The sequence below is a fragment of the Tamandua tetradactyla genome, chromosome 2 (genome assembly GCF_023851605.1).
Source record: "Tamandua tetradactyla isolate mTamTet1 chromosome 2, mTamTet1.pri, whole genome shotgun sequence".
Classification (NCBI taxonomy): domain Eukaryota; kingdom Metazoa; phylum Chordata; class Mammalia; order Pilosa; family Myrmecophagidae; genus Tamandua; species Tamandua tetradactyla.
The window spans coordinates 4,470,988-4,497,581 of NC_135328.1; the positions used below are offsets into that span (position 1 = coordinate 4,470,988).

At 41.5% G+C, this 26,594-nt stretch overlaps 1 protein-coding gene and 1 long non-coding RNA gene across 2 annotated transcripts in view; one reads left to right on the plus strand and one right to left on the minus strand.

Moving 5' to 3' along the window:
- Positions 1-26,594, plus strand: part of LOC143658881 (uncharacterized) — a 142,730-nt gene that overhangs the window by 61,163 nt on the left and 54,973 nt on the right. The gene's annotated exons all lie outside the window — the stretch shown is intronic.
- LOC143664909 (protein FAM240B-like) lies at positions 2,781-9,990 on the minus strand. Its single transcript, XM_077138356.1, has 2 exons — positions 9,848-9,990; positions 2,781-2,874 (listed from the first exon to the last, which is right to left on the minus strand). The coding sequence occupies exons 1-2, from the start codon at positions 9,988-9,990 to the stop codon at positions 2,781-2,783; spliced, it is 237 nt and encodes a 78-aa protein (XP_076994471.1).

Sequence of the window (26,594 nt, forward strand, 5' to 3'; positions counted from 1 at the left end):
CAGCCACCTTGCATGTGAGAGAATATCATGCCCATTACTGCAGAAGAGGAAAACAAAGGTCAAGGGGCTGTGCATTTTGTCCAGCGTCCCCCTCTAAGTTGTGGAACTGTCAGCAGAACCAGCTTTGCTGCCTCTTTAAGGTCACTTTACTTAACCCAATGTTATGTACACATTAGTTAATCAAATCTGCAACTATAGGCTTAGAATCCCCATGCATGGCTCCCCTACGTTCAATCACCCCTTAAGACCTATCAACTCTATCTGCTCATCTCCATTCTCTGTCATCTCGACCTTTGAAACAACCTCCTCACTGACTTCTGGGCAGCCCCTGCTTGGATCCGTTTTCCCTGTGGTGGCCAAATGACCAATTAAACTAGCAAATCTGCCAAAGCTGCTCTGCTTATGGCACCTTTTTACCACATAAAAGCTTCTAATTTTTACTTAGGCACGTCTATCTTTTTTTTTCTTCTAGTGCTTTAATATTTTCAGACTTGATAAAAACGTTGAAGCTGGCCTTCCCTCCCTCTGGATTTATAATGCAAATGACACCAAAGGCTTTAAGGGTTCCAGCGTTGAAGAGTTTGCCCATACTGACATAGAAAGTCAAACCTTGGAAATACGGGCTATGGGGATGAGTCAATAATCCACAGGTGGGAAAATCCAACTAATGAGCAAATGAATGAAAAGGAACACCCAATCGCTAGTGATAAAAAAAAAAAGTGGTGTCACTCAGTGTCCACTAGAACAGAAAAGCTTAAAAAACAGCGATGAAACTGACTGCTGGTGGTGATTTTGGAAGAAGCGTGCACTCATAAAGTGCTGGGACACAGAATTTCTCTAGCCTTCTTGGAAAGCATGTTAGCAACATCTTAAAAACGACAGCTGCAATAGTGCTTGTTCAAATTTCCCACTCTTAGGAATCTATTTCCTAGTACAAAGACTCTGGTATTTAGAACCTGTGGGTAAGAGTGTTTGTTTGAGAGGCAAAAACCTGGAAATTGGGGGACTATCTATCTTTAAAAGAATTTTTGACTTTACTGTGGAACATCACACTGTGGTACCATCTGACACCATTAAAATGTGAATCAGAATGAATTTATTCTGGAAGCGATTTTACGAGGTACGGCTGGATAAGGGAAGCAAGAAGCAGAAAAGTGTAATATGGTTCTATTTTGTAAAATGGTAGCATGCAAATGCATTCATTAAAGTCCTTTAGTCCTAGAGAGTGTGTGTGTTTACGTTTATATGGTTCAGTGAGCATGGAGAAAAATATGAAAAGTATGGAAGGGTTCATACTGGGTTGTTAACGTGGGTTATTGGGGTATGAGGTTTGCAGATGGCAGGGGATAGAGATGAGAAGGGAGAGAGCAAGTTAAGACGAGAAAATATGGCTATAAAAACTAACGAAATCATATCAGCATGCATGATATTTATGCACTTATATCAAATTATATACACAGGTGTACACGCATTACAAAATTTGAAACGCTGTAATCAGTTCATGTTTCTACCTAAATCTGTCGATGGCTCCCTTGAGACTAAATCCAGACCCTTAAGCCTGGGTTTCCTCCTCAGCTCTTCACCCTTTCCTCCCTTCTCATATGTGCTGCAGACACATTCCTAGGATTTTCACCTCACTGTGCATCCCCTAGTCCCTGCACCTCGTCCCTCCGAGTGCCCTCCTCCTCCTCTGTGGCTCTTCACGCACGCTGCTCCCTTTCCTAGGACGCTCTCCCCCTTTCTCACTTCCAGGGTGACTCTCACTCATTTTTATGTTTCAGCTCTCAAACATCAGCTTCTCAGCGGACATTCCCTGACCCCCCAGACATGGTTAGTTACCCTCAAAATTATTCCCATAGTTCTCCATCCTTACTGAAATTCAATTTCATTATTAGCCTCCTTTACCAAACTCCACGTCTATACTCCCAGCTGTAGTTTGGGGCTTACTTGTCGCATCCCGTGTTGAATAAGAGCTGATGGCGGGGCACTGAGCCCTGCACCTTAGAGCTCATAGCTTGGGGACTGCCCACTGCCCTGCAGTTATCCCCCGGGCTAAGAGAGGCTAAAGTGAGGGTGACTTTAAATTCCAGGATTGTGGCTGAGGGCAGAGAGCTGACACTCGCTGTACGAACCAAAGGGGCTCCTGGAGAGGTAACCCAGCCCACACCCGTGAAGGCATGGCAACAAGTTTTATTCGCATCATCTTGCTTTCACTGTGCATTTCTAATTAGGCATATTTATGAAATTAAAAAAACCCACCAAATTTGGTAGGAAGAGAAAAAGAAAATTACTTAAGTTTATTTTCAAACCCTATTGTTAACAAACCCTTCTGTTAATAGTTTCATTTCTGCAAATAGTTGCATATCTGTATTCACAGAAAAGGTGGTGGTGGGGGGTGGACTTTCTTCCAGGAGACCTGGGGAAGCCCGATTCCTCTTCCAGATCATTGCTCTTGGTGGACTTGCATTCAGATTTCAAAATGAGAAAAAAATGTGGACATGAATTACGCTACATGCATCTCTGAAGCACGGAGAGTGCTAATTCCAAGAGCTTTTTATATTAAATGACCTGAGCTCCATATCCCATTTGCGGTCACCTTGTCCTCTGGGCAGAGAGGATTGAGTTGGATAATAACTGCCATTAGCACTAGGGGAGCTTTCACACGTAAATCCCCTCGCAAATGGGAGAGCAGATAGAGAGTGTCCTGGGTGTTATTTATTTATTTTTCACTTAGAAAAGTGCCCTTGGTGGCTCGTTATCTTTGGAGCTAATGAAAGCGCTCAGCCAACGACATCTGCCTGCTTTTCCTTTTCATCAGGATTGTCCAGCATTCTCAGCCTTTTCTCCAGCATCTGCTTCCATTCTTCTCTGAGCCTGAGAAAGGGACACAATATGTGTGATTGAGTGCATTTGTCTCCACATCTGTTGGTTCAGTGAAGTGTTTGGCTTTCAAAGAAGCACATGGCTTTTACACATTAATAAAGAAAAAAAAAAATCAGTAGACCAATGGGCAAAGGCTATGAATAGGCAGTTTCCCCTAAAATTTCATCCTTCCCAAATTAAACTACAGAATCAATGTGATCTCAATTAAAATCGCAGAGGGACTTTTCTGTAGAGTTCAACAAGCTGATTCTAAATTTTATATGGAAAGGGAAAAGAGCCAGATAAGCCAAAGCAGTTTTGAAAAGGAACAAATTGGGGGACTCACACTACCTGATTTTGAGACTTAATATAAAGCTACTGTGATCAAGATAGTGTGGCATCGGAGAAGGGATAAATATATCACTTGTACAGAATGGTGAGGCCAGAAATAAATTCACACAAAATATGGTCAATTGATTTTTTTTTAAACTTTTTTGTTTTTTTTGCATGGGCAGGCACCGGGAATTGAACCTGGGTCTCTGGCATGGCAGGTGAGAACTCTGCCTGCTGAGCCACAGTGGCCTGCCCCCAGTTGATTTTTGACAAGAGGACAAAGGCAACTCAATGGAGGAAATATAGTCTTTATCACAAATAGTGCTGGAGCAATTAGATATTCATATTTTAAAAAATGATCCTGGATCCATATCTCACAACTGAAACAAAATTAACTCAAAATGGACAATAGCCCTAAATGTAAAATGTAAGATGATAAAACTCCTAGGAAAAAACACAAAAGAATATCTTCATGACCTTTGAATAGGGAAAGACTTCTTAGCTACAACATTGGAGCTGTGATTCATCAAAGAACAAAAAAGAAAATTTGGACTTCATCAAAATAAAAAACTTGCTCTGAGAAAGCTACTGTTAAAAGAATAAAAGGCCACAAACAGGGGAAAAAAATCTGAAAATCAGATATCTGTGGAAGGAATTGTTCCCAGAATGCATAAAACCTCTCAAACTCAACAATAATAAAATAAACAACCCAATACATAATGGGCAAGAAATCGGAACAAACATTTTACCAAGAAGTTATGTGGTAACTCAGCATCAATAATCATTATAAAAATGTAAATTAAAACCACAATGAGGTAGCCAACCAAAGAAAGGACAGAAACAAAACCAAAAAACCTCCACCCAACCAAATAAACTGAGAAAACCCCAACAAAACACAATTCTAAGTATTAGTGAGAATGTAGAACAATCAGAACTGGTTTATATTGCTGGTGGAAATGCAACATGGTTCAACCAGTTTAGAAAACAGTTTGGCATTTCTTATGCAGTTAAACATACATTTACCATATGAACCAGCAGTCTCCTTCCTGGGTATTTACCCAAGAGAAATAAAAACTTATGTTGACGCAAAAACCTGTATGTGAATGTGTATAGCAGTTTATTCATAATCACCAAACCCAAGAAATCACCAAAAATGGGAAATCACCTAAATGTCCTTCAACTGAGGAATGTGTAACCAACCATACTGTGATATACCTGTGCAATAGGATACTACTAAATGAGTAAAAGGAATGGGCTCCTGATACACATGGCAACAAGACTAAATCTCAAATATATATTGGTAGGTGGAAATAGCCAGATTCAAAAGACTGCATACTGTACAATGCATTTAGGTGGACTGTGCTGGTCTGAATCTGTGGTGGACCCCAGAAAAGCCATGCCCTTTGATCCTCATTCAATATTGCTGGGTGGGGGCATTTTGATTCTTTCCATGAAGCTGTGACCCACCCAATTGGGGATGGTAATTTTTGATTAGATGATTTCCATGGAGGTGTGTCTCCACCCACTGAAGGTGGAGTTGCTTGCTGGAATCCTTTGAAAGAGGAAACATTTTGGAGAGAGTCCCTTTTGGTAGAGCCACGTGAAAGCCAGTAGACGCCACCATGTTCGCCATGTGCCCTTCCAGCTGAGAGAGAAACGTTGAACGTCGTCGGCCTTCTTGAACTGAGATATCTTTCCCCGGATGCCTTAAATTGGACATGTCTATAGACTTGTTTTAATTGGGACATTTTCTCGGCCTTAGAACTGTAAACTAGCAACTTATGAAATTCCTCTTTTTAAAAGCCATTCTGTTTCTGGTATATTGCATTCCAGCAGCTAGCAAACTAGAACATGGACATTCTGGAAAAGGCAAAATTATAGGGATGGAGAACAGATCATTAGTTGTCAGTGGTCGGGAACAAGGGAGAGGAGTGGATGAAAAAGAGCCAGTATGAAGGGATCTTTTTCAGAGTTCTGGAACTTCCTAAACCTTGATTGTGATATGGATTGCAAAACTCATAGAACTATTCACAACAAGAAGAGAAATTCATGCTTACAAACCAATTGAAGAAAGTAAAATTTATAGGCAAATGGAAGAAATCTATGTAAGTAGGCAGTTCCCAAAGACGAAATCCGAATGGCATCTATATTTATGAAAAGATCTCAAACAAAAGTGTAATTAATTAAATTCAATTTAAAGCAACGAGCTACCATCTTCACCTAGCAGATTAACAGTGGTTGAGAGTTTGGCAGCACGGTGGGAATGGGCACTCCCTCTGCAGAGCAGGAGTTAGCGTTAGTATTTTGAAAGCTCTTTCCTTTGCCTAGCAATTTCATTTCTGGGAATTTATCCCAGAATACTTATTCATATATGCAAAAATGTGGTTACAGGCGCACTTATTACCACATTGTTTATAAAGCCAGAAAACAAAAACACAACCTCAATAATTTTCAAATGTGATTGATTAAATACATTTTTACATAATTGCAATGGGATGCAATAAAGAAGAACAGAATGTGCTGATATGGGAAATTTCAAAGATACATTAAGTTTAAAATCAAGGTGCAGAAAGCGAGGAGAAGCATAGTTCCATTTTGCATAAAAATACAGGATAAATATTTATTTGCTTATTCAAACTGAAAATGTAGGAATAAATATACAAGAAACTATTGATGGCAGTTATCGCTAGTAGGTCTAGGAGACAGGGTAGGAAAGAAACTCACTTTTTATTCTTTTCCAATTTTTAAAGTAAATTAAATTTTTAAAGTAAAGTAAATTAAGTAAATTAAATTTTTATTCTTTTCCAATTTTTAAAGTAAAAAAAATACCCTGGTGACCTCTAATCTACTTTTGTCTCTTTGAATGTGCTTAGTTTAGTTATTTCATATAAGTGGAATCACACAGTACTTGTTCTTTTGTATCTGGCTTCTTTCATTTACATGATATCCTCAAGGATTAGCAGAACTTCATCTTTTTGTGGCTAACAGTCTATTGTATGTAAAGATCATGATTTGTTTTATTCACTTATCTGTTTATAGACTGAAGAAGTATTTTGAAGACAATACTTCTTGCATTAAAACAATGCTTTTTTTTATATAAGCCCTGTACAATTTCCCAACTTTATTTACAGGCTGGTCACTGAGAGTTAGATGTCCATGTAATGTATCATCTGAACCGAGATACTTTTAAACTAAAAGGAAGTGTAATCAATAATTACACCAGAATGATGGGTGCACACCCAACTATCCCAGGCTTGGCTTTTCTCAAATGGGCTCAATCAGTTGTTTACTGGCTCCAGATTTTCTAGGGACCCAACCCTATCTGTGCTGTGTTGCTTCTTTCTAGCTGAACTCAGAAAGAGTCAGGGGGTTTGCAGTTCTGAGGCCACCCACTGGGCTTGTGATCTGATGTCCAGAGCCTCTGCCAGTATGACCAATTAGCAGGGCAAGTGGATTCCTCCAGTCTGGCCACATTGCTCTCGGTCAGCGAACCCGCAGGCATTTGCTAGTGAATACGTCTGGGCGAAATCACTACTTCCACCCTACCAGCTTTGGCACAATTCCTTGCTGTGTTACCCCAGCATCGGGAGAGGGAGACAAGACACCAGGAGCTTTATTCTCCCATCAGCAAAGGGTTTGGAGGAATATCTTGAGGGTTTTGTCTTCTCCTGGTCACTTGGACCATCTCTTGATTGCATGATAGTTTGGATTGATCTTTTTTAGATGGAATGAAAAAGGGTGTGGAAACAAATTTTTAAAAAGGGTGTGGGTGCGGTGTATTTGCATGTGTGTGTGTGTGCACTTATGCACAGAAGAATTTGGGGAGGTGGAGCCCACAGAGCTGGAATAGGGAACAAGCGATTTCTGACGTTCATTGGTCTGAAAGTGCATGCCGAGGGATTATTACCGTGTTTCAAACTGTTTGCCCAGATCAGCAGGGATTTAAACAAATGTTCCAATAGTCTGGTTTTGATTTGAAAACATCCAGAGTCTCTTTTTCTGCAATATGGCTTATCTGGGATATGTGTGAGTGGTTTTATGTTTGTTTGTTAGCAAAAAATAAGAGCAAATCATTATGTTTTCATTCATTGTTTGCCAAATTCAGAAGGCTTTTGGAGGATTCTTGTTTACAGCCGATAAGGGTAACAGCTGTGGCAAGGGCGGGGGCCCAAGAGTGGGTGAGGGGATCACAGGAAATTGCCTTTGCTTAATTTTTTTTTTTTTTTTTTTTAAAGAGAGAGGGAGGAAAGGAAGGAAAGACAGAGAAGGAAGGGAAACATTTTTAAACATTTTCTTGTTTTATTATATTTTGTTTGTTTGTTTGTTTTTTACATGGGCTGGGGCCGGGAATCGAACCGGGGTCCTCCGGCACGGCAGGCAAGCACTCTTGCCCGCTGAGCCACCGCGGCCCACCCCGCCTTTGCTTAATTTTTACATTCTTCCTCTGCTGTGAACAATGCTGTAGCTATGTCCACACCTTAAAACATTTATTTAGGCAAGACAGTGATGAAATGTTTGATTTTATCATTGTGAAGCTTTCTACTCTTGGTTATAGAAGGAAAAGAAAAGTGCCCCAAACTTTAAAAGAGGGATTACTTCTGGGAATTTCTGCTTTTGTTCTATGGACCATTTACAATTGAGTGCCCTTTTAATAAAACTTGTTTCCTAATTACAAAATAGCACCATGCCTATTTCCCCAAATTTTGGGAAAAATAGAATGGCACAATAAAAAGGTCTGCCGTCCCACCAGTCAGAAAAACAAATGACAACAAAACCACTCAATGTCTTGGTGTATTTTCTTCTAATCTTTCTCTAATATATAAAGATAGAATGGATATAGTTTTAAAAACATTCTAGCAAAAATCAGATCATATTGCAAATCTTTTAATCCAGCATCCCAGGACTCCTGCAAGGGAAGGTACTGGTGAGCATTCACTCTGGAATCTGGCAGGCTTGTGGGCCAGGTGGGGGGCGTGGAAGATGGCAGCAACTAGGCAACTGACTGACCACCCCAGCTCTTCTCGGCACCACTGAGAATCTCCAGGACTGGATGTTCAAATATGTGACCCTTCTAGGATGTGGAGAAGGCCTGGCAGACAAGCGAGACGTAGCCAGAATGGTGGCAGAACTGTTCTCTGGACAGAAAGGCGATTTCCCCTCTGGAGCTTGAGAAATGTTTTTGGAAGTTACCATTGAGTTCAGCACATGTGAATCATGCATATTTTCAGCTCAGCCTGAATGGGCCAGATGCAGAAACATGAAATTACGGTGTCCTGCTGTCCATCAGAGCACACACCTGCCAGTCCACTTGGCGAGGGGACTCTTTAGTGGCCAGCCAGCCAGGTCCAGCTGTTCCCATTCTACGGACAGAGCACCCAAGCAGGCCCTAGAGCATGAAGCTGGCCTGTGGGCACCATTGTGAAGGCCAGCGCTGGTCCTTTCTTCCATGCAATATTGGCACACGAGACACTTGTCTTCTACCGACATCTCCTCTCAACAGATTCCTTTGACTTTGACAAGTCCACTTGCTGGTGAGGAGAGGACCACCTTACCCTCCCCTGAGAATCCTACTATGTATCATCCCAAACACAGAGTCTTTTTTTCTTTAACTAGTTTTTTACGCATACATACCTGTTGACCTAAACCCAAAATTCAGTGTAATCAAACGTGCCTGGGATTGCAACAGAGAAAATCTCTCAGGGAGAGATTTTCATTTCATCAAGATATGAATATCAAATCCTCATTATTGTTTATATATTAGAAAAAGGCTCGCCCATAACTATGGCTCTGTGTTTTTCAACCAGGGGTGGCCAGAAACGGAGCGGCTTAAAATAAAGGGGAATTTATTAAGTTGCAAGTTTACAGTTCTAAGGCTGTGAAAATGTCCAAATTAAGGCAAAGCTATGAAAATATCCAAATCAAGGCACCAACAAGAGGTTACCTTCACTCAAGAAAGGCCGATGACATTCAGGGTCTCTTTCTCAGCTGGAAAAACACATGGCAAACATGGTGACGCCTGCTAGCTTCCTCTCCAGGCTTCTTGCTTCATGAAGCTCCCATGGGAGTGTTTCCTTCTTCACCTCCAAGTTCTCTGGCTCCATGGGCTCTCCTGGTTCTTGTGGCTCTGAAGCTTTTTTCCAAAAATGTTTCCTCTTTTAAAGGATTCTGGTAAACTAATCAAGACCCACCTGGAATGGGTGGAGTCACATCTCCATCTAATCAAAGGTTAATACCCACAATTGGGTGCACCACAGCTCCATGGAGATAATCTAATCAAGCTTCCAACCTACAGTGCTGAATAGGGATTAAGAGATTTAAAAGAAAAGGCTGCCTCCACATGATGGATCAGAATTAAAACATGGCTTTTCTAGGGCACATAATCCTTTCAATCCAAGACAGGGTGGTGCTGGCATTTAGCGGGCACAGGCCAGGGATGCTGTTAAGCATAGTACAAAGTGCAGGACATCCTCCCACAGACAAGGTGTGTCTGGCCCAAAGGTCAACAGCGCCGAGCCTGAGAAAACTCTGTCTAGATGGCGGCAAGTTTCAATGCATGGATCATTAGAATAATTCAGTCTTCCCAACTTCACAGCTGGTATTTTATTGAGAAGCTTACTTTTAAGAAACACAGTAGGAAAAACAGCCCACGTACTTGCTCAGGGCACTTCTCCCACGCCGGTCTTCCTCCAGCTCTCGATAACAAGTCTGCTTGCTGATTTCTTTTTCCCAGAAGCTTTTGAGCTCGCGACACGTTTCACAGCAGAAGACCTCCCGGCGGTTGTATTGATTGTTCATACCCTGAAAAACAAAGGAAAACAAAAGCATATCCCAGTCCCTCAAATAAGACCACAGTCATTTTGGAGTGAAAGAAAGATAAGCCTTTAGATAAACAACCTGACTTTTGTACTTTTTGAGACTGTAGGCAAATACAGACACATAATGAGTCTTTTTCCTCAACTGCAAATGGAGATTATAATGTTAGAAAAAATTATGAAATGAACAAAAATAAAAGGATATTTAGTAAACCTTCCAGGTTATCCAATTCCATGAGGGCCTGCAATTTTGCAATTTTACAAATCTGTCAATTGCAGAAAAAATTATAGTAACACAAATGATTCTTGACCTTGGAAATTCAAAGAAGTTTTGTCCATTGGAGCACTGTGGATTATTGCCCCATGGACATCAACCAATTTTTCATCTACTTACATTCATTTCGGAATTGTTGATGGCCTCTATCAGTGTGTTTGAATTCTCCTTTGAAGCAGTTGTACATATCTGACTAGTATTCTCATTATTTACTGAGTTAAATAAAATCCTAGGCACATGTTCATTTTATGTTTGTATGAGAGTCATGATTTTAACTTCCTTAAAAAAATTATCCTCTGATAATTACTTCACAGTTCTGTACACGTATGTGTGCATACACACGTGTGTTTGCATATATCAAATGGGGTGGTACTTGCTGAGCTCTAAACAAAATGTACATTAAATTACAGGCACTCAACAAGCGTTATGCTCCTTTATCCTTCCTCACAGAGTGACAATAGCCCCCACTGTTAATTGAGCACCTAACGAGATAGGCATTTTAGACACATTTTTCCATCTGTACGTCACAGCTCTGTGAGATGGGTAATTCCACCCCCATTGTTCAGAGAGAATTTGCCTAGGGCCCCAGACATGACATGTCTGAAATCGGAAGAGCTGGGATTGATCCCGGGTCTACTATCTTCAAAATAGATGCTCTCTGCTCTGCGGAGCCTTCTCGTATGGAATGGCACTGTATCTGGAATTGGCTACGTCCGAACAAGCTCATTGGGTGTGTGTTTCCCACGAAAGGACACATTTAATACTCAAAAATGTTTGTTACATGGACATTGGGAAAAATGAAATTTATTATTTTGTATTTATAATATAGAATAATTTGTATTTTGCATCATATTTATAAAGATAGAATCTGACATCTGTGTCACAGAGACAGCACGGTTGTCCCACTTGGGGGGAATAGCACGTATAAAGGTCCTGATGTAGGAAGAATTTCACTTTCTGGAAGTGGGGCGTCCATAAGGATTTTACACATTTTCCTCCTAGACTCATCTTCCAATCATCTGCTTGTTTCCGTAGGTGGAGCTAGCTCTGGGCAATACTGTGCTAAGAGTACGTGGGTGGTGGCTGTGCGGATGAATGTAGGAGACTGTGAGGGGAGAGAAGGGAAAACGATATTCCACAAGTGTCTACTCTCCTCCAGGTGCTCTATGGGTGGTTTTCTACCATCATCACCAGCTCCACGGAGCCATGGTATTCTCCTTTCACAAATAAAACTGCTGCTTTTCAGAGAGGCTGATTGGCCTTGTGGTTGCCAGCTGGGCAGGGGTACAGCTGTCAGAGTCCAGGGCCTCTACTCTTCCCTCAACACTCAGACGCCTCCCTTGCAAGGAGGAAGTTTGACTTTTGTGCCGCCACCCCTCAGAGGTGCTCCGAGAACGTCCTTTCTCCACCTGAAGGTCAGGGATGTGAATGAATGACAGATGCTGAAGCATCTGCGACTTCTTAGGTAGGGTTTCCCAAAGAAAGGGGCTTGGTCCTATTTTGTGGTTGTTGGTTCTAATACATTGAAGCATATAATAGGTGTCCAGTTATTTGTTAAATTGAGTCAAATGACCTCTTTTCCAATTTTTTTTCTTCATAAAAAGAACTGATTTGGGAATGGCATGGCCCCTTTGGGGCATCTGGGACATTGAGGGAAGGTCTGAGAGAGGATTATTTTGTACTTTCTGGGTGACAGAAGCACTAATCCCTGTTGCCTTTTCTAGTCTTGCCAGGCTGGAGCTGTGCCCTGGAGCCTCTGGGAGTTCTCTGTGCACTCCCTGCTTTAGTTCTGAAGAACAGAGCTGGGTCTAGTCCTCTAGCCTGCCAAGAACGCAGGGTGACAGTGACCCCATGCTCCTGTCCTCTGTGTTTTTCCCACTTTCCACCCCCTCCCCACTGTGCTCGGCTAATGGATCCAGAGCACAAAATTCAAATACATTCCTAAACATTGCCATTGAAATAGAAGTCACTAACCAAAATGTATGAGATTATACCTTTTCATTCCTAGAACTGCAGTGTGGGATGTGCACACTCGAAGTAAATTAGTTTTCCTTTGGGTTTAGTTCAAACTTCTGTTGTATCTACAGTCTCTCATTTTCCCGACATGAACTTTGCCTGTTCAAATGTGACATAGGCTCATGGTACTTGTTTTGAACTAGAAAGCAGTTGTCAATGCAGAGTTTGAAATTTAAGTAGACAAAGGTTAATACCTCTTGCTTGCAGGGCTCATTCACAGATTCCTTTTATTACAAAGTACTCCGAAAACTTTCAAGTTTGCATTTAGTATCCAACATTTAGAGAAAGGATCATTTGGCCAAAGAGGTGCTCAATGGAGTTTTTTCCTTTCTTCAAAATTTGGAAGGGACATTTTATTCCAGAGAGCTTCATTAGGAAGCAAAGACAGCACAGCACAGAGACCAAGACGGCTCACTTCATCATGTCACTTCATATCCACTCCATTGGGGAAAAAGATGTACTTTTGGATAAGGATGGAGGATTTATTTTAGCAGGCACTGCAGTTGCACCATTACAAGCCAGGTTTAAGCTGAAAACAAGAGCAGCTTCCTCATACCCAAGGGTCTCATTAAATCAGGGTGAGTCCCACAGAAATCAGGCAGTTGGGCATTAAAAACTTGGTGCACCCTGGGTCTGCTTCCCATCCCTTCTGCGTGCTCCATTTTGGTGGGTGAGCATGAGTGCAGAGCTCCAGGCTGGATGCAGTCCCAGGGCTACCCAGTTGGCCTTCTTAAGGGACTCATCTCTGCTAAATTTTGGACTTACATCTTTCTCCCTTTACTTCCCTCATGGGACACCCTGAGCCATTTCGTTCTCTCTGCCTCCTCCTTCCTCCGGAGTCTCTCTGAGCTGCCCACTTTCCGGCCTCCACCCAAGCATACAAACACCATCAAGTCGGCCAGACCGGCTCTTGCTGTCCTCCCAGCAGCAACTGGGTTCTGGAGTCCTTCCCGAAGACTCACATCGCCCACACCTCCGAGGGGACATGGGGACACAGCTGCCCTGCCTGCCAGTGCAGCTCCAGTCCCCACCTCGCCCACTGGGCCCCGAGGCTGCCCCCGACAAGCCAGGATGGTGGGAACCGGGAAGGTACAAAGTGGGGAGTCACCACACAGATTGGCAACTGGCGACCAGTTAGCTCCCGACCTGGTCTGAGTCTCAGCTTCCTTCTCTGTGGCACGAAGATTCAAGGTGATAACAAAGAGGAAAACAACAAATGCACAGCCATTCATTCACCAGCACACTACAGGCTGGTCCAGAGAGCTGAGGCTGCCTACTGCCCGGCCCCACATCTACACCGAATTCGAACAATCACCTTCACAGATCCTGATGCCTTTAGTTTGTGCAATGCCTTGCTTTGTGTTGACTCAACTGATATTTGAGGCTTATTTATCTCTGTTGCTGGGCTATCAGAATTAGAAAGCCTTATACCCCAGGGATGAGATGTTTCCCGGCTCATCCAAGATCCAGAGTTGGCCCTCATACAGACAAGCCTTTAGCGAAAGCTTCTGGTGATGAGATTCACTCTCACGTCATTTAGGATGTTGTATTTGTGTGATCTCTGTAGGCTGACCCTATAATCTTATTTACTGAGCGACGTCCAGCATACTTAGGAAGTGACTATCTTACTAAAGTTGATCTTTGCCACCCTGCGAAAGATTGGACTCTGTCTATCCGGGTTATTGCACAGCCGAATTGTTTGCTTTACTGGAAAACCGCTGGGAAATTTGAACATCAGCTATTAGGATGATAACGCCATGCATGAACTTCTATAAGAGGAAACGCTCTTTGCTTTTAGGGGAGCTACGCCACTCCCTTTGTGTTTTGACTTGTTTGTCCCCATTTACTGTACTTACCAGAGCTGCCCTGTCGTAGCCGGTATCACCAGCTGTGTATCCACGAGAAACAGAATTGGTTGCAATTTTAGAAAAGGGTTTTTAGGAAAATATTAAAATAAAGCTGGAAGCAGAACATAAAAAGTATCCCTCTCTCCTTGGGGGAGCTGATGGGAGAATCTAAGCTGTGGTGATTCTTTCTGCTCAGGGCCTGGCTCCAGCGAGGAAAACCATCACCTACACGTTGTATTCATATGAGCTGCCCCTTGGGGCTCGAATGACAGCAGAAAGTGTTACTTTCTCAAGTGATTCAATGCCAGCCTGAAGGAAGGGGAACCCACTGATATACTATAGGATGGATCAGTGGCATATTTATAGTCAAGGAAGTAAGAAAAACGAAGGAACATGTAGGTATGTAAACCCACCAGGTATTTAAACCTCCTGAGCCTCTTTTGAAGATCTGAGTGATTAAGCTCCTGTTCTTTAAATAAGAAGCTCTTCAAAGTCAGGTGTCTCCACTCTGCTCTTGTACAACAGATTTTTTTTTTTTTATAATAAACCCAACTTTGGATCTTCACTTTCATCGTTCTAAATTTAAACACTCTACTTTCATCTCATGGTGTATGCAGACTGGAGGGGAGTAGACTTCTTGGGTGAATGTGCTTTTTAATATCCCTTAGTTCCCTCTAATCCTGCAAGTCCTTAAGAATATAGAAAAACTTCTATTTCTTGACACCCAGATAGCTACTATGTTGTCTCCCACCCCACAAGGCAAAAAAATCAGGAGCAGCAAATTGAAATGTATACTGTGGCCAGAAGTTCACCCAAATGAGTTTATCTGATTATTTTCATAATAAGCACCTAGGAATAGCATTGCTTTGCTTCTTTAAAAAAGTGTGTCAGCTCACTGCTTCTGCCATTTTGTTTCTCCAACATTTCTCTTCGTTAAGTCAGACAACAGGCTCAAGTGCATTGCTGTTCCCAACTGATGTTCAGCGTTGGGGAAACGACAGAGTGGGAGCGAGTTCAGGGGTGGGACAGACCTGCCCCTACCAGAGGGCCAAACAAAACTTGTAAGTTTTCACTTACTCCCTACAGGGCTGCTACTTTGTGATCTGGGTCTTATCTTTAAGCTCTTTACTGAGTACTTACTGAGTCATTCCTTTTTTAAAGTGCCTTGCATCTCACATCCAAGTCTCACAATAACCCTGTTCTCATTCACGTTTTACAGAGGAAGCTCAAGGAGGCAAGCCACTGCCCAAAGTCAGGTTGCTGCTGCAGAGCTGAATTCGGACCCAGCCCAACGCCAAGGCCTGCCCAGCTCATAGGAAGAACTGTGCAGCAGTATGCCAATCATTCATTGTCTATCATGGCAGAGACTGATAAATTTGTTTCCAAGGCTAGATAAACTTCCCCTATCTTATCTTATCTCTCCAATCCTTTCCACCAGAGATGCCCATTGTTAACAGTTTTAGGTCCAGCTCGATCAGGACTAAAACAACCAAATGAAAAGTGGGAGCACCGACCCCTGGCATCCAGCCCTTTGTTAATGTACCCTCCTAGCCTCCACCCAGTGCCATCCCATCACCTGCAGACGCTGCCTCTGGAGGCAACTGGGGACTCGGCCATCACTTCATTTCCTCTCAGGGGGTCTTTTTCACCCACAGAGAAAATAACTCTAGGACTGAAGTTGCCAGGTCTGGTTGCTAAGATGACCGCAAGTAACTCTGACCCTGAGTTTCTCTCCCCATCCCTCTTGCAGCCTTACTGGACAAAGAGAAAATTGAGTTGCTCTCCTCTTCCCCTCTAGCATGTCTCAGATGGAATTTGTTGTCTTAGGTAGAAGTGGTTCTCCTCAGTCCAGCGGCTTTTTTAGGAGCCATTGTTCTTTTACCCTCTCCTCCTAAATTCAGTCTGGCCATTCGAATGTAAGGGTTGCGCTCATCTCCCCAGCTTTCCCTACAATTTAGAACCACCTCTGAGTTTGTGGTATGATTTGGGTCTGAGGAAGAGGAAAGAAAAGATTGTCTGGGGCATTGCAAGTGAGTTCTTGGATAGCTGGGAATTTTAACCTAACAAGGATTTATGAGAGAAAACAATACTTATACAGAATGTGTGAGTGACAATCCAGGCACGTGGTTCCCCTGAGTTGGTTGAGATGACACGAAGTCCAAAAAAAGGACTGTTGTTAGGGAAGTAACTGTAACTTTGAGTCTGTGTGATTTTGGGAAACTTCTATAACCTTCTCTCACATAAAAAATGGATTGTCCCGAGAATTAAATGAGATACGGTAGCATGCGATGTACTTGACATAACACCTGACCCACGGAAAACACTCATCATCAGCTACATTCATATCAGAAATCTTCACTGGGTACAGTACCAAATGTTAGACTCAGCATATTGCGGTAGATGCTATTACCGTATTTACGGAAGAGGAAGTGACTTGGCCAGGTCAAATGACTTTCCCTCAACCCAGCGCTAGCAAGGGCAACGCTCAAAACCTCTCTGAAACGTTAGTTTTGTGGTGGTTTTAGCATAGAGTCTGCAGATACTTCAATACAAAACTCCCACGAAGAATCACAGCTTCATTCTGCTCGCCTTGATGTAGAATCACTTGGTGACCAACTTCTAGATGTCAGAAGGGAAAATAGTAACTTTAAGGTGGAGTGACATGCGAAGTCTCTCCTTGACCAATGCCATGGTTGCCATCATGTGTCCTCGGACATGGTGGCAGGAAGCCACCTCACCTCTGGGAATGCACTTTCCTTCAGTCCAGAAGCTCCAGACTGTTCACAAGGAAACGAGCGGCATTCCACGGAACACATACCACTGCCTGTTACCAGTGTCCAGGTCAAGAAAGACCAAAAATCAAAATGCTGTCACTGGTTGGAGACTAAGGATATACATCACATACATGTAATGTGGTATCCTGGATTGGTCTTGGAACAGAAAACAAGGACTTTATTGGAAAAACTGGGGGAATCTGAATAGTGTCTGCAGCTCATTTTATTATACCAACGTCCATTTCATAGTGTTGATAACTGGGCCATGGTTATGTAAGGTGTTAACATTAGAGAAAGCTGGGTCAGAAAGTTATTTCTGAACACTGGACTATCTTTGCAATTTTCTCTAAATCTAAAATTATTTCACAATAATAAAAAAGCCCTATACCAAGCACATACTTATCTTCCTGATGGTATTGATAGATATGAATTGTGGGCCATTCTCTTGCTGGGCAAAGTTTCCTGCACACAGAGAGATAGCCCCTCCTGAGCTTGTGGCATCACAGAACTCAACTCCTCCAACGTCATGGAAAGAGCCTGTACTGCGAGTTAGGAGAACTCAACATCTCATATGGGCAAGTTACCGCACTAAATATCTGTTGTCTCATCTGTAAATGGAGTAATATACACTTTCACAATATATTCTCTCACTCAACTTTCAGTTGAGTTTTCAACTGAAGAAGCTGCTTGTGATCCATGCTCCCAGTGGATGCAGTAAGTGCTCAATAAAATCCTGGGTTGTCCAATCTACATCCATGATGTTGATGGCTTACAGATCAGGGGCCACAGCCTGAGAAGCATGGGGGGCCCTGGTGTGTTTAGAGGACTCTGTGGGTGGCCCATTTTTAGGAAACACTGTCACGCATCTCCAACCAACTGTTGGCAGTGAGACATGGGCCACCTATTTGCAGCTATTCTGATTTTTCAAGAGAACCTGGAAATACCTATCTTTAAAAAATATATATAATCTCCTTATTTTAAAAAAATTGGCAATGATTTAGAAACATTTTGAAGCATTGTGATAACCATCCAAACATATCTGCGGGCCAGATTGGGCCTTCGGGTTACCAGTTTTTTAACCCTGACCACAAGAACTAATGGGGAAATCCTCTGAGTTCCCCATGGGACTCCCTGTAGCCCCATACAGCTATGCCTTAGATTCCAGAAGAAACACCCTGTGCCCATGCACAGTGAAAAGAAAAGCTCACAATACAAAAGCAAACAGAGTTTGGCCCTCCCTCGAACCCAGGTCACTGCTCACCACCACAGAGTTTATATTGGTTATATCTAGGCTGATTGCCTGGACTTCTATCACCTAATGGGGCCGGAAGGGAGCTGGGCAGATTAGTCTCATCCTGCCATGCCCAGAGAAGCCCCCGGGTCTGCCCAACTCCAGTGCTGCAGCAGGTCAACTCCACCAGGGCCAGGCACAGTAGGGACCAGGTCTGCATGCTCTGTGGCTTTGACCCCATGCCCTTGTCCCCTCAGCTGGACTGTACACTTTATGGGGCACGGCCCTGGCTTCACATGAACTGCCCACAGACCTCTTTGTGTAATGGAAACTGTCCCTATGATTCCCTCATGCTAACACCACTCACTTGGGGATCTGCCAAAGTTCCCCAAAGGATTTTGAGTTAAAAGTAATAACTTCTTAAGAACGTTTTATATTATGCTCCTATTGAAACCCTTAAAAAAAAGCATATTGGCTAAAAGACTAAATTTGGGTAAAATAGCATTTCTCCCCTTCCTTCCACAAACACCCAGCCTAGTTGCTCTTCGACTGTAAGTAATCAGGGTTAATTTGTTTTCTGGACAGAGAAACGGGCCATATATCCCTTGGTTGAAAGAAGGCTCTAGCCAGGGTCAAATTTCCCCAAATAGTTGGATTTCAAGAAGCATGTTTTCTCTTTTAGAAAATGGAATATCTGGAACAGAGTCTCCCTAATCATCTTTCTTGCCCTGTTGAGTGAGAATAAAACCACCGTGGTGATTGTCCCACATCCCTACACCACAGAGGGGCTTTCTAAACAACCTGGCTTCTTCTGCTCCACAAAACCTCATTCCTCAGAAACCCAAGAGTTGTGAAAGAGGCAGCTGTGTCTGAATGCCACGAAACTGAGAGGACTGTTGAGATGGGGAGAAGAAACAGTGAGGCCTATTGTCGAGGACAGCAGGCACGATTTGGTGGTGATGTTGTAGGAAATAAGACAAAAGCAAAAAGTATAGATATATCCCTTTCTCTCCCCAAGTATTTGGCAACAGATTTTTTTCTTTGTTTCCTTTTAGTCACGATGGTCCCTATTTTTCTGGGGGGTGCATATGAACATCATTGCATGGCATGATTTACTTGAGCGTTTTCATTAGAAAACCCCAAAACAAATTGGTCAAAGGATTTAAAGTTTGCACGGAGGCTCCTTAAAGACTGGATTTCATGAAAAAGTAAATGTGGTACATGCATGTGGTGAAACATTTCAAAAAGGACTGGAGGATGTAAATTAAAAGCAAAAAATTTTCTCCGCCTTCCTCACTGCTGTCAGCTACACTCACCAAAGGTATGCACTGCCAGTGATGTCTTATTTACAGTTCCATGTTAACAAAAATATACACATACACATGCATATATATATGCCTATGTAGAATTTTCTTTTATGCAAGCAAGACCATACTCTATGCATTGTTCTGCATTTGCATTTTTTGCTTGCTTCCTTACCAGTAGGTATTCTCTTTCGTGACTCCATAGTCACCTGCATATGGATATACCATTATTTATTTCACCGTTCTTATATTGGTGAACATTTAGATTAATTCTTGGTTGGGTTCATTCCCCCCAAAAATGCCATGCCAAATACACATACTTTGTTCACACTTATAAATAAATCTATAGCATAAACTCCTAGAAGCACATTTGCTACTCAAATGGCATATGCAATCAAATGTTTAACGTATAATTCCATGTTGCCCTCTGCAGTTAAGTGAATGTTGCAACGTTTATGGATTTAGGAGACCCCCTTCTATAGACATGCTCCCAAGCTCCTCTAGGGCAGAGAAGAGCAGGTTGTCAATGCATTTTGCTCTCAACAGAAAGACACAAGCATGACTTATGATCTTATACTCAGGAGAACATTCCTGAACGTCACCTAAGAGAGAACCTGGAAAATAACTGGCACTCAAAGAACATTTGCTGAATTAATAAATAAATGAATCATGGCTGTGCCGAAATGGAGGCAGTATGGGTTTCAAATCAACCACCCTTCAAACTTAAAAAGCACTCTTCATTTGAACAGGTTCACATAAACTTCAACCAGTTTTCTTGTATTCTTCAGCTAGTAGGAAAGATACACAAGTTTGGGTAAGTGAAGAGAAATGCTCTAAATCCCAACTGTAGACAGATAATTAAGTTGCAATTATCTTTCTGTTTCTTCTCTTCTCTTTGAAGGACATTTGGCTTATAATTATTTTGACTATATTGTTTTGAACATATAGTTATTTCTTGAATAAATGCTAAAATGCTTTTAATTTTATGGGTTTCATTCACTTTGTTAAAAAAAAATTCTTGGTTTGATTTTGGAGACAATGCTTCATTTCAGTCTCCTCATTGGTGAAATGAGGTGCTTAGACTAGAGGTTCTCTGAGGTTCTGGTTCTAGCAGTCCAGAAAACCTGTAAGCCCCAACTTCAAGGAAATAGTCAGGACTTTCAAAATTACAGGGCCTTTGCATTTCAGTTTCTTCACCTTTGAATGGTGAAGGGCAAATAGCAATTTTATTTCTCTGCATTACCTACAGCCCAGAATAGTTTTGACTAGATTTGGTATCTTTTGAGAGAATTAGTTTTATTTAAGGTAAGTCATGACCAATTTGGAAAAGTCACAATTCCAATGGCAATCCTTATATTTCTTTATGAATTTCATTAAGAAATGTCATAACTTACACATACTTAAAGAGTACTAGGGTTTACCACATCTTCATATCAACCTAATTAAACAACATTTATTGAACCTTGGTTTTATGTGAAGCCATAGTTATGTCTAGTACTCAACTGTATAAGCTAAAACAAAAGAGAAGGCCACGGTTTAATTTCCCAAGTCCCTATTTACTCAATCAAGTAAATGCCCTAAATTAAAGATTAATCCTTTTGACATACCAGTTTGTGAGTAGTCTCCTTGAGCTGGCATTATAATGAATGCTTCCTTGGGACTAAGTCATCTGCTAAGCAACATGAGATATTGTTTTTATTTTGTTTAATCTTAACAGAGTCTTGCTCAGTGAGACTGACACTAATTTCTAGCTTTTTGCACTCTTTATCTTGAAATTCATGCACCTTGAAATCAGAAATGGAAAAGATCTATTGGCCCAAGTTGTTCCCAAAGTGATAACAGGGTAGGGTGTTCAAAGTCAGGAGAAAATGAGCCCAAGTGTCAAAGGGCATGTTTCTAAGGAGTATATTTCTTTCAAAACCAAACCCAAAATGTGAGCTCCCATCCCTGACAGCACAACTCAACCCACTGTACCTTTAAGATGAATTTACAGGTGAACCGATATCCTCTGAGGTGCAAAGGAGGGCAAATATCACAGTCCTACTCCTGAGTCCACAGCTCTTTGATTTGTGAAAGCCGCAGGCGAGGTCCTGAAATCTCATTGCTGCAGCTCTTTATATATGGAGAAATCCCTCAGCCTTTCAAGATCAGTTAAGCCAAATCAGTAGCAGAATCAGACAATATCTTTCCAGGGACATTGCAGCCCTCCCTCGTGGTGAGAGATAGCTCTCAACAAATTCCATCTCTTGCTACCCCGCTTGCCCGGGAGTAGCTGAGCTTCTGTTTTGGCAGGTCCCATGAGTGCTATGACTTGACCTGTACCAGAGAGAAATGATTTAGAACATGTACGGGCTTATCCATGTGCCTTGCTCCCCTGTGACTTGTGAAAGGCTACACTCTGCCCCTTGGTGTGTAAAGGGGACTGGAATGGTGGGACAAGTCACACTTAGGTGTAATATTACAGGAGGACTTAGAAAGGCATCTTGTTCTTTGGAGCCATTAATCCTTGAATGGATTCTGGTGATGACATATCACGGTCTGCTTAGTTCTCTACCCGTTGGAACAAGAATCGACCCCTCCTGAGTGTTTTCCAATAAAATGCATCCAACTGAGATCGACTTCTCATTTTAGAGTGGCTCTTATTCCATTATGGAGGAGCACATTTTGTCCTCAGGACAAACATTTAGAATACTCGCTCATCTGATAACAGGAATAGCTCTGGTTTTCATCAGATCCTTCCATTATGCTACTAATTGCATACCCATTACATGGGTCAGTGGGTTATAAATGTATAACTTACATTACACAAGGAAATCTCATCTAATATTGATGTTTGAATTTTACATTGCTGAAGCGGCAATATTTGACATTGAGACTGTGGAAGTATTTTAATAAGCCCATTTGCTTTAAACTGGATGACTAATTTATAATAAAACCAACTCTTACAGTTGAGATTTTTTTCATAGAGAGGATTTAATTCTGAAGCCATTTTGCAGGATACCACTTGTACAAAGGCAGTATTTTAAAGAGAAAACAACTCAATAAACAGGTTTTCAAAGAATATGTTTATATATATTTCTGCTTGCCAAAGTGAATAATTACAGATGAATAATCGTTCCCTTCCTTCTCTTCCTCCCTCCTTCCCTCCCTCTCATCCTTCTTTCCTTCCTTCCTTCATCCAATACCCCCAAAGCTGTGAAAGTTATTTTGGTTACATGAGATTCCTCAGTCTATATTTTAGCCAATAGTAAGCCTCCAGGAGGAAGTGAAATATTAGAGAATATTTTCTGGGTGTAAAAAACTCAAACAAAAGAGAACTGTTTAGAATTAGATGTGAAAGTTTCTTTTTACCACCATTTCCTTCCATCCTGATCCCACTTTACTTCTCTCCCTAACAACGTGTTGAGTATCCTTCTGTTGCTTTATCTACACACAAACATGTAAATTATGTACACATATATTAATTTTCTTACTGAGTGGACTTATACTACCTGCTCTTAAATGTATATACTTATGCTTTTTCCACACAAATACTTACATAATTAGCACATTCCTTTTGCATTTGTATAGTCCACCTTGGTGTGGCTGCAAGAGGTTTTCAATGGGATGGAGACATTTTGTCTGCCACGTTGTATCTGTCAATGTCTAGAGACATTTCTGGTGATCAAAACAAGGGGTGAGGGTGTTTGCTTCTGGCATCTTTTAGGTAGAGACCAGAGATGCTGCTAAACATCTTTCTGTGCACAGGGTAGCACTTCTCCCTCCCTCCATCCCGCTGTGAGGCAAAGAATTATCCAACCCAAATGTTAATAGTGCTTAGATTGAGAAAGTCTAGGCTATAACTTAAAGTATCTCTTCTTTCTAGGCATTTAGTTTTTAAAATAATTTATCATACATCTGCTTACATCTTTATGTACATTGTGCAAGTCAGAAGAAGATCCAGGTGTTGTAGTATGCCTCTTACACAATACTGAAGTTGTCTTTAAGAATAAGATTATGAGATCAAAAATATAAAGTCACTGTGGTCCATGTAAGGGGACCCTGAAATTTAAGCTTCATTAGCTTCAGCAAAGAACTTCTGTTGTAAGTATTTCTGTAGGACAGACTCCTAGAGCTAGAAGTGCTTAGTCAATGAGCATACTCAATTATATTTAGGGAAATACCATCAGATTGCCTTCTAAAAAGACTTTAACTAGTTGTTCTTTCACCCCTTTGTAATTAAAAAAAAATTCTTCTGAAGGTAATTTGGAAATATATATCAACATTTTCCAAAACAATTTAATATATGAATCCCAATTCTGGAAATTAATCCCACAAAAATGAACAACAAGTGGACATAGGGATATATGCATAAGAGTAGTTAAAACAGCATTGGTTCTCATGCAAAGAACTGGAAGCCAACTAAAGTCTAGCAACATGACATTGGTTAAAGAAACTATGGCAGGAATTTACAATGCCCTAATATAGAAAGATTAGACATGTCAAGCAAGCTTTCTGCTTAGAGGGTACGTTTAGAGCCTGTAAATCTCAAAGTCTAATGCTTGGTAGCTTCACAACTGTTGGTAGACAGGGAACACTCTTGGTCCTAGAGAGCTGAGGGAGGACAGGTCTCCTCCCTGCCCCTTGGCTCTGAGAAGGCTTGTTCTCTGCCAAGCCCGTAGGATTAGAATCAGCTCAACTAACCATCAGTTTGCTACTTTCTGAGAGACATAAGTGTACTGGTTTTTGCAGGTATAGAAGAATAAACTGACAAAGATAGGACAACTTATTCACATAGACTCAGGAGCTTGTGGGAGCAAGGCTAAGCTAAACAAGCCCCTTCAATGGCCATGCAAAAGTTGTCCCAAGTTTAGCTCACCTCCCCTCATCTCCATCTGCCTCCAAGACATGCAAAACAAACCCAAAATCTAGGCAAAAACTGTGTGCCTGTCATGAAAATGCAGTATAATGTCAAATCCCTGGCCATCTCTTCCCAACCAGAGGCTGCCTCTAGTCAATTCCTGTGTAGAAATTATGGAGCTGCCACTGCCTGGATGGAACAGGTGGCCAGCCACCAGAGTCCTAAGTGCAACTGTGCAAAAAAGTAAGGAGAACTCTCAGGAGCTGCAACTATGGAAATGATCTGGAACTTACAAAAACATTACTCTGAATTTTCAAATAAATCAGTTCATAAGCTGAAAAAGAGCACGGCCACTGAATAGAACCGAACAGCTGCTCTGGATAATGCATTGGAATAAATAAAAATAAGGAGATCTGGAAGAAAATTTAGGTCATATGATAATATGGGGAGTCAGAAGGTAAAAAAGGAACAGATGGAGGTCAAGTAAGTATTAAGAATTTATGAGAAGGGAGTTTCCTTGACCTGAGAAAGTTTGTCTTTTGATGGGATAAGTCATTGTGCCCTGGGATGGAATTAATGAAAACAAAACCAAACTCATCCAGCAATATCCTGGTAAAATCCCTAAATTATAAAATATTCTAAGATTCCAAAGAGAAAGGTTAGGTTTTTTATATATATAAAAAGGAGAATACAACTAGCATTTGAACTGGTCACACATTTTTAGATCATTGGAGGAAATGGGCCAGGGTTCAGGGATTCCATGCCCATCACAGTGAAAGATGGGCATTCCAGTCACACTAACCCAAGTGTATACACTAACTGCCCTGAATGAAGAAAACTGTTGAAGAAATCTTGTGGAAAAATGGCCATTGACTCAGGAAAGTGGTCTCAAGGACGGGAGGATGAAGAGGAGGAGGGAGGATAGTGAGCAATGGATCTTGCAGAATGGACAATAACGATGACAGTAAAGATTAAGTCAGCAGTGACATTTACTCCAAGGGAAGATATAATAAAAGGAGCAAAATGAAAAATCACAAATTATTTCAGTAAAACCCAACGTTGAAAGAACTTCAGTCCTTCTGGTGGCCTCTCAGTAGTCCATTGTTTGTATACACCACAGTTCTTCTTTCCAATCCTCAGTTGCTGTACCCTTAGGCCACCTCCATCCAGTGCGAATCAAGAACACTGCCCCCTTAAACACCAGTGTGCAAATGTCCACTCATGTCCCCACGCTCAGTTCCTCCAGGTACACACTGAGCAACAGGGTTTCAGGATCATATGTCAACCTCACCCCTAGCCTCCTGTGGAGCCACCACATTGCCCTCCAAGGGGCTGCCCCTCTCATTTCCCTACAGTGAATAGGTACATCTCTTTGTCTGCATTTTTTCTAGGACTTGTTTCTCTCTGTTCATTTTGAAAGAGTTTTATTCACCACATCATATAATCCAACCTAAGAATACAGACATACCTTCACCACCATAACCTATAAGAAGACATTTCCTTTTCAACCGCAAAGAATCCATACCCCTCCTCCATGCTCCCACCTGTTGACATTTATTTTTGGCATAATGCCTCTGTTATATTCAGTGGAAGCATATTACAATGTTACTGCTGACTATAGACCCTGGCTTGCCTTGATTTTACTTTTTCCTGTATACCATCCATTTTCAACACCTTGCCATGTTGACATTCATTTGTTTTCCCTCATGCAAAAATGTATTTTTATTTTTACATTTAATCACCATCATTGTCCATTCTAGGCATTCCTAAGTTCCACCATCTCAGTCTTTATCCTCTAACTTTCCTTCTGATTTCATAGGTACCCCCAGTCCTTCTCCCTCAGCCATACTCACATTCAGCTTCATTCCGTGTACTTACATTGTGTTTCAATCAGGTAGTGTTGTGCTAACAATTTCTGAAATTTTACAACAGTCCTGTTGCACATTCTGTATTCCTTCAACACCAAATGCCCAATCTCTACCCTGTTTCTGTCTCCTGATAACCTGTATTCTTAACTTCAACTTTCAAAATTTATTCATTAATGTTAGTTCATATCAGTGAGACCATACAGTATTTCTCCTTTTGTTTCTGGCTAATCTCACTCAGCATAATGTCCTCAAGGTTCATTCACATTGTTACATGCTTCATAACTTTTATTCTCTCTTAAAGTATAATAATCCATTATATGTATATACCATAGCTTGTTTAGCCATTCATCCATTGACGGACATTTGGGCTGTTTCCATCTCTTGACAATTGTAAATACTGCTGCTATAAACATTGCTGTGCAAATGTCCTTTT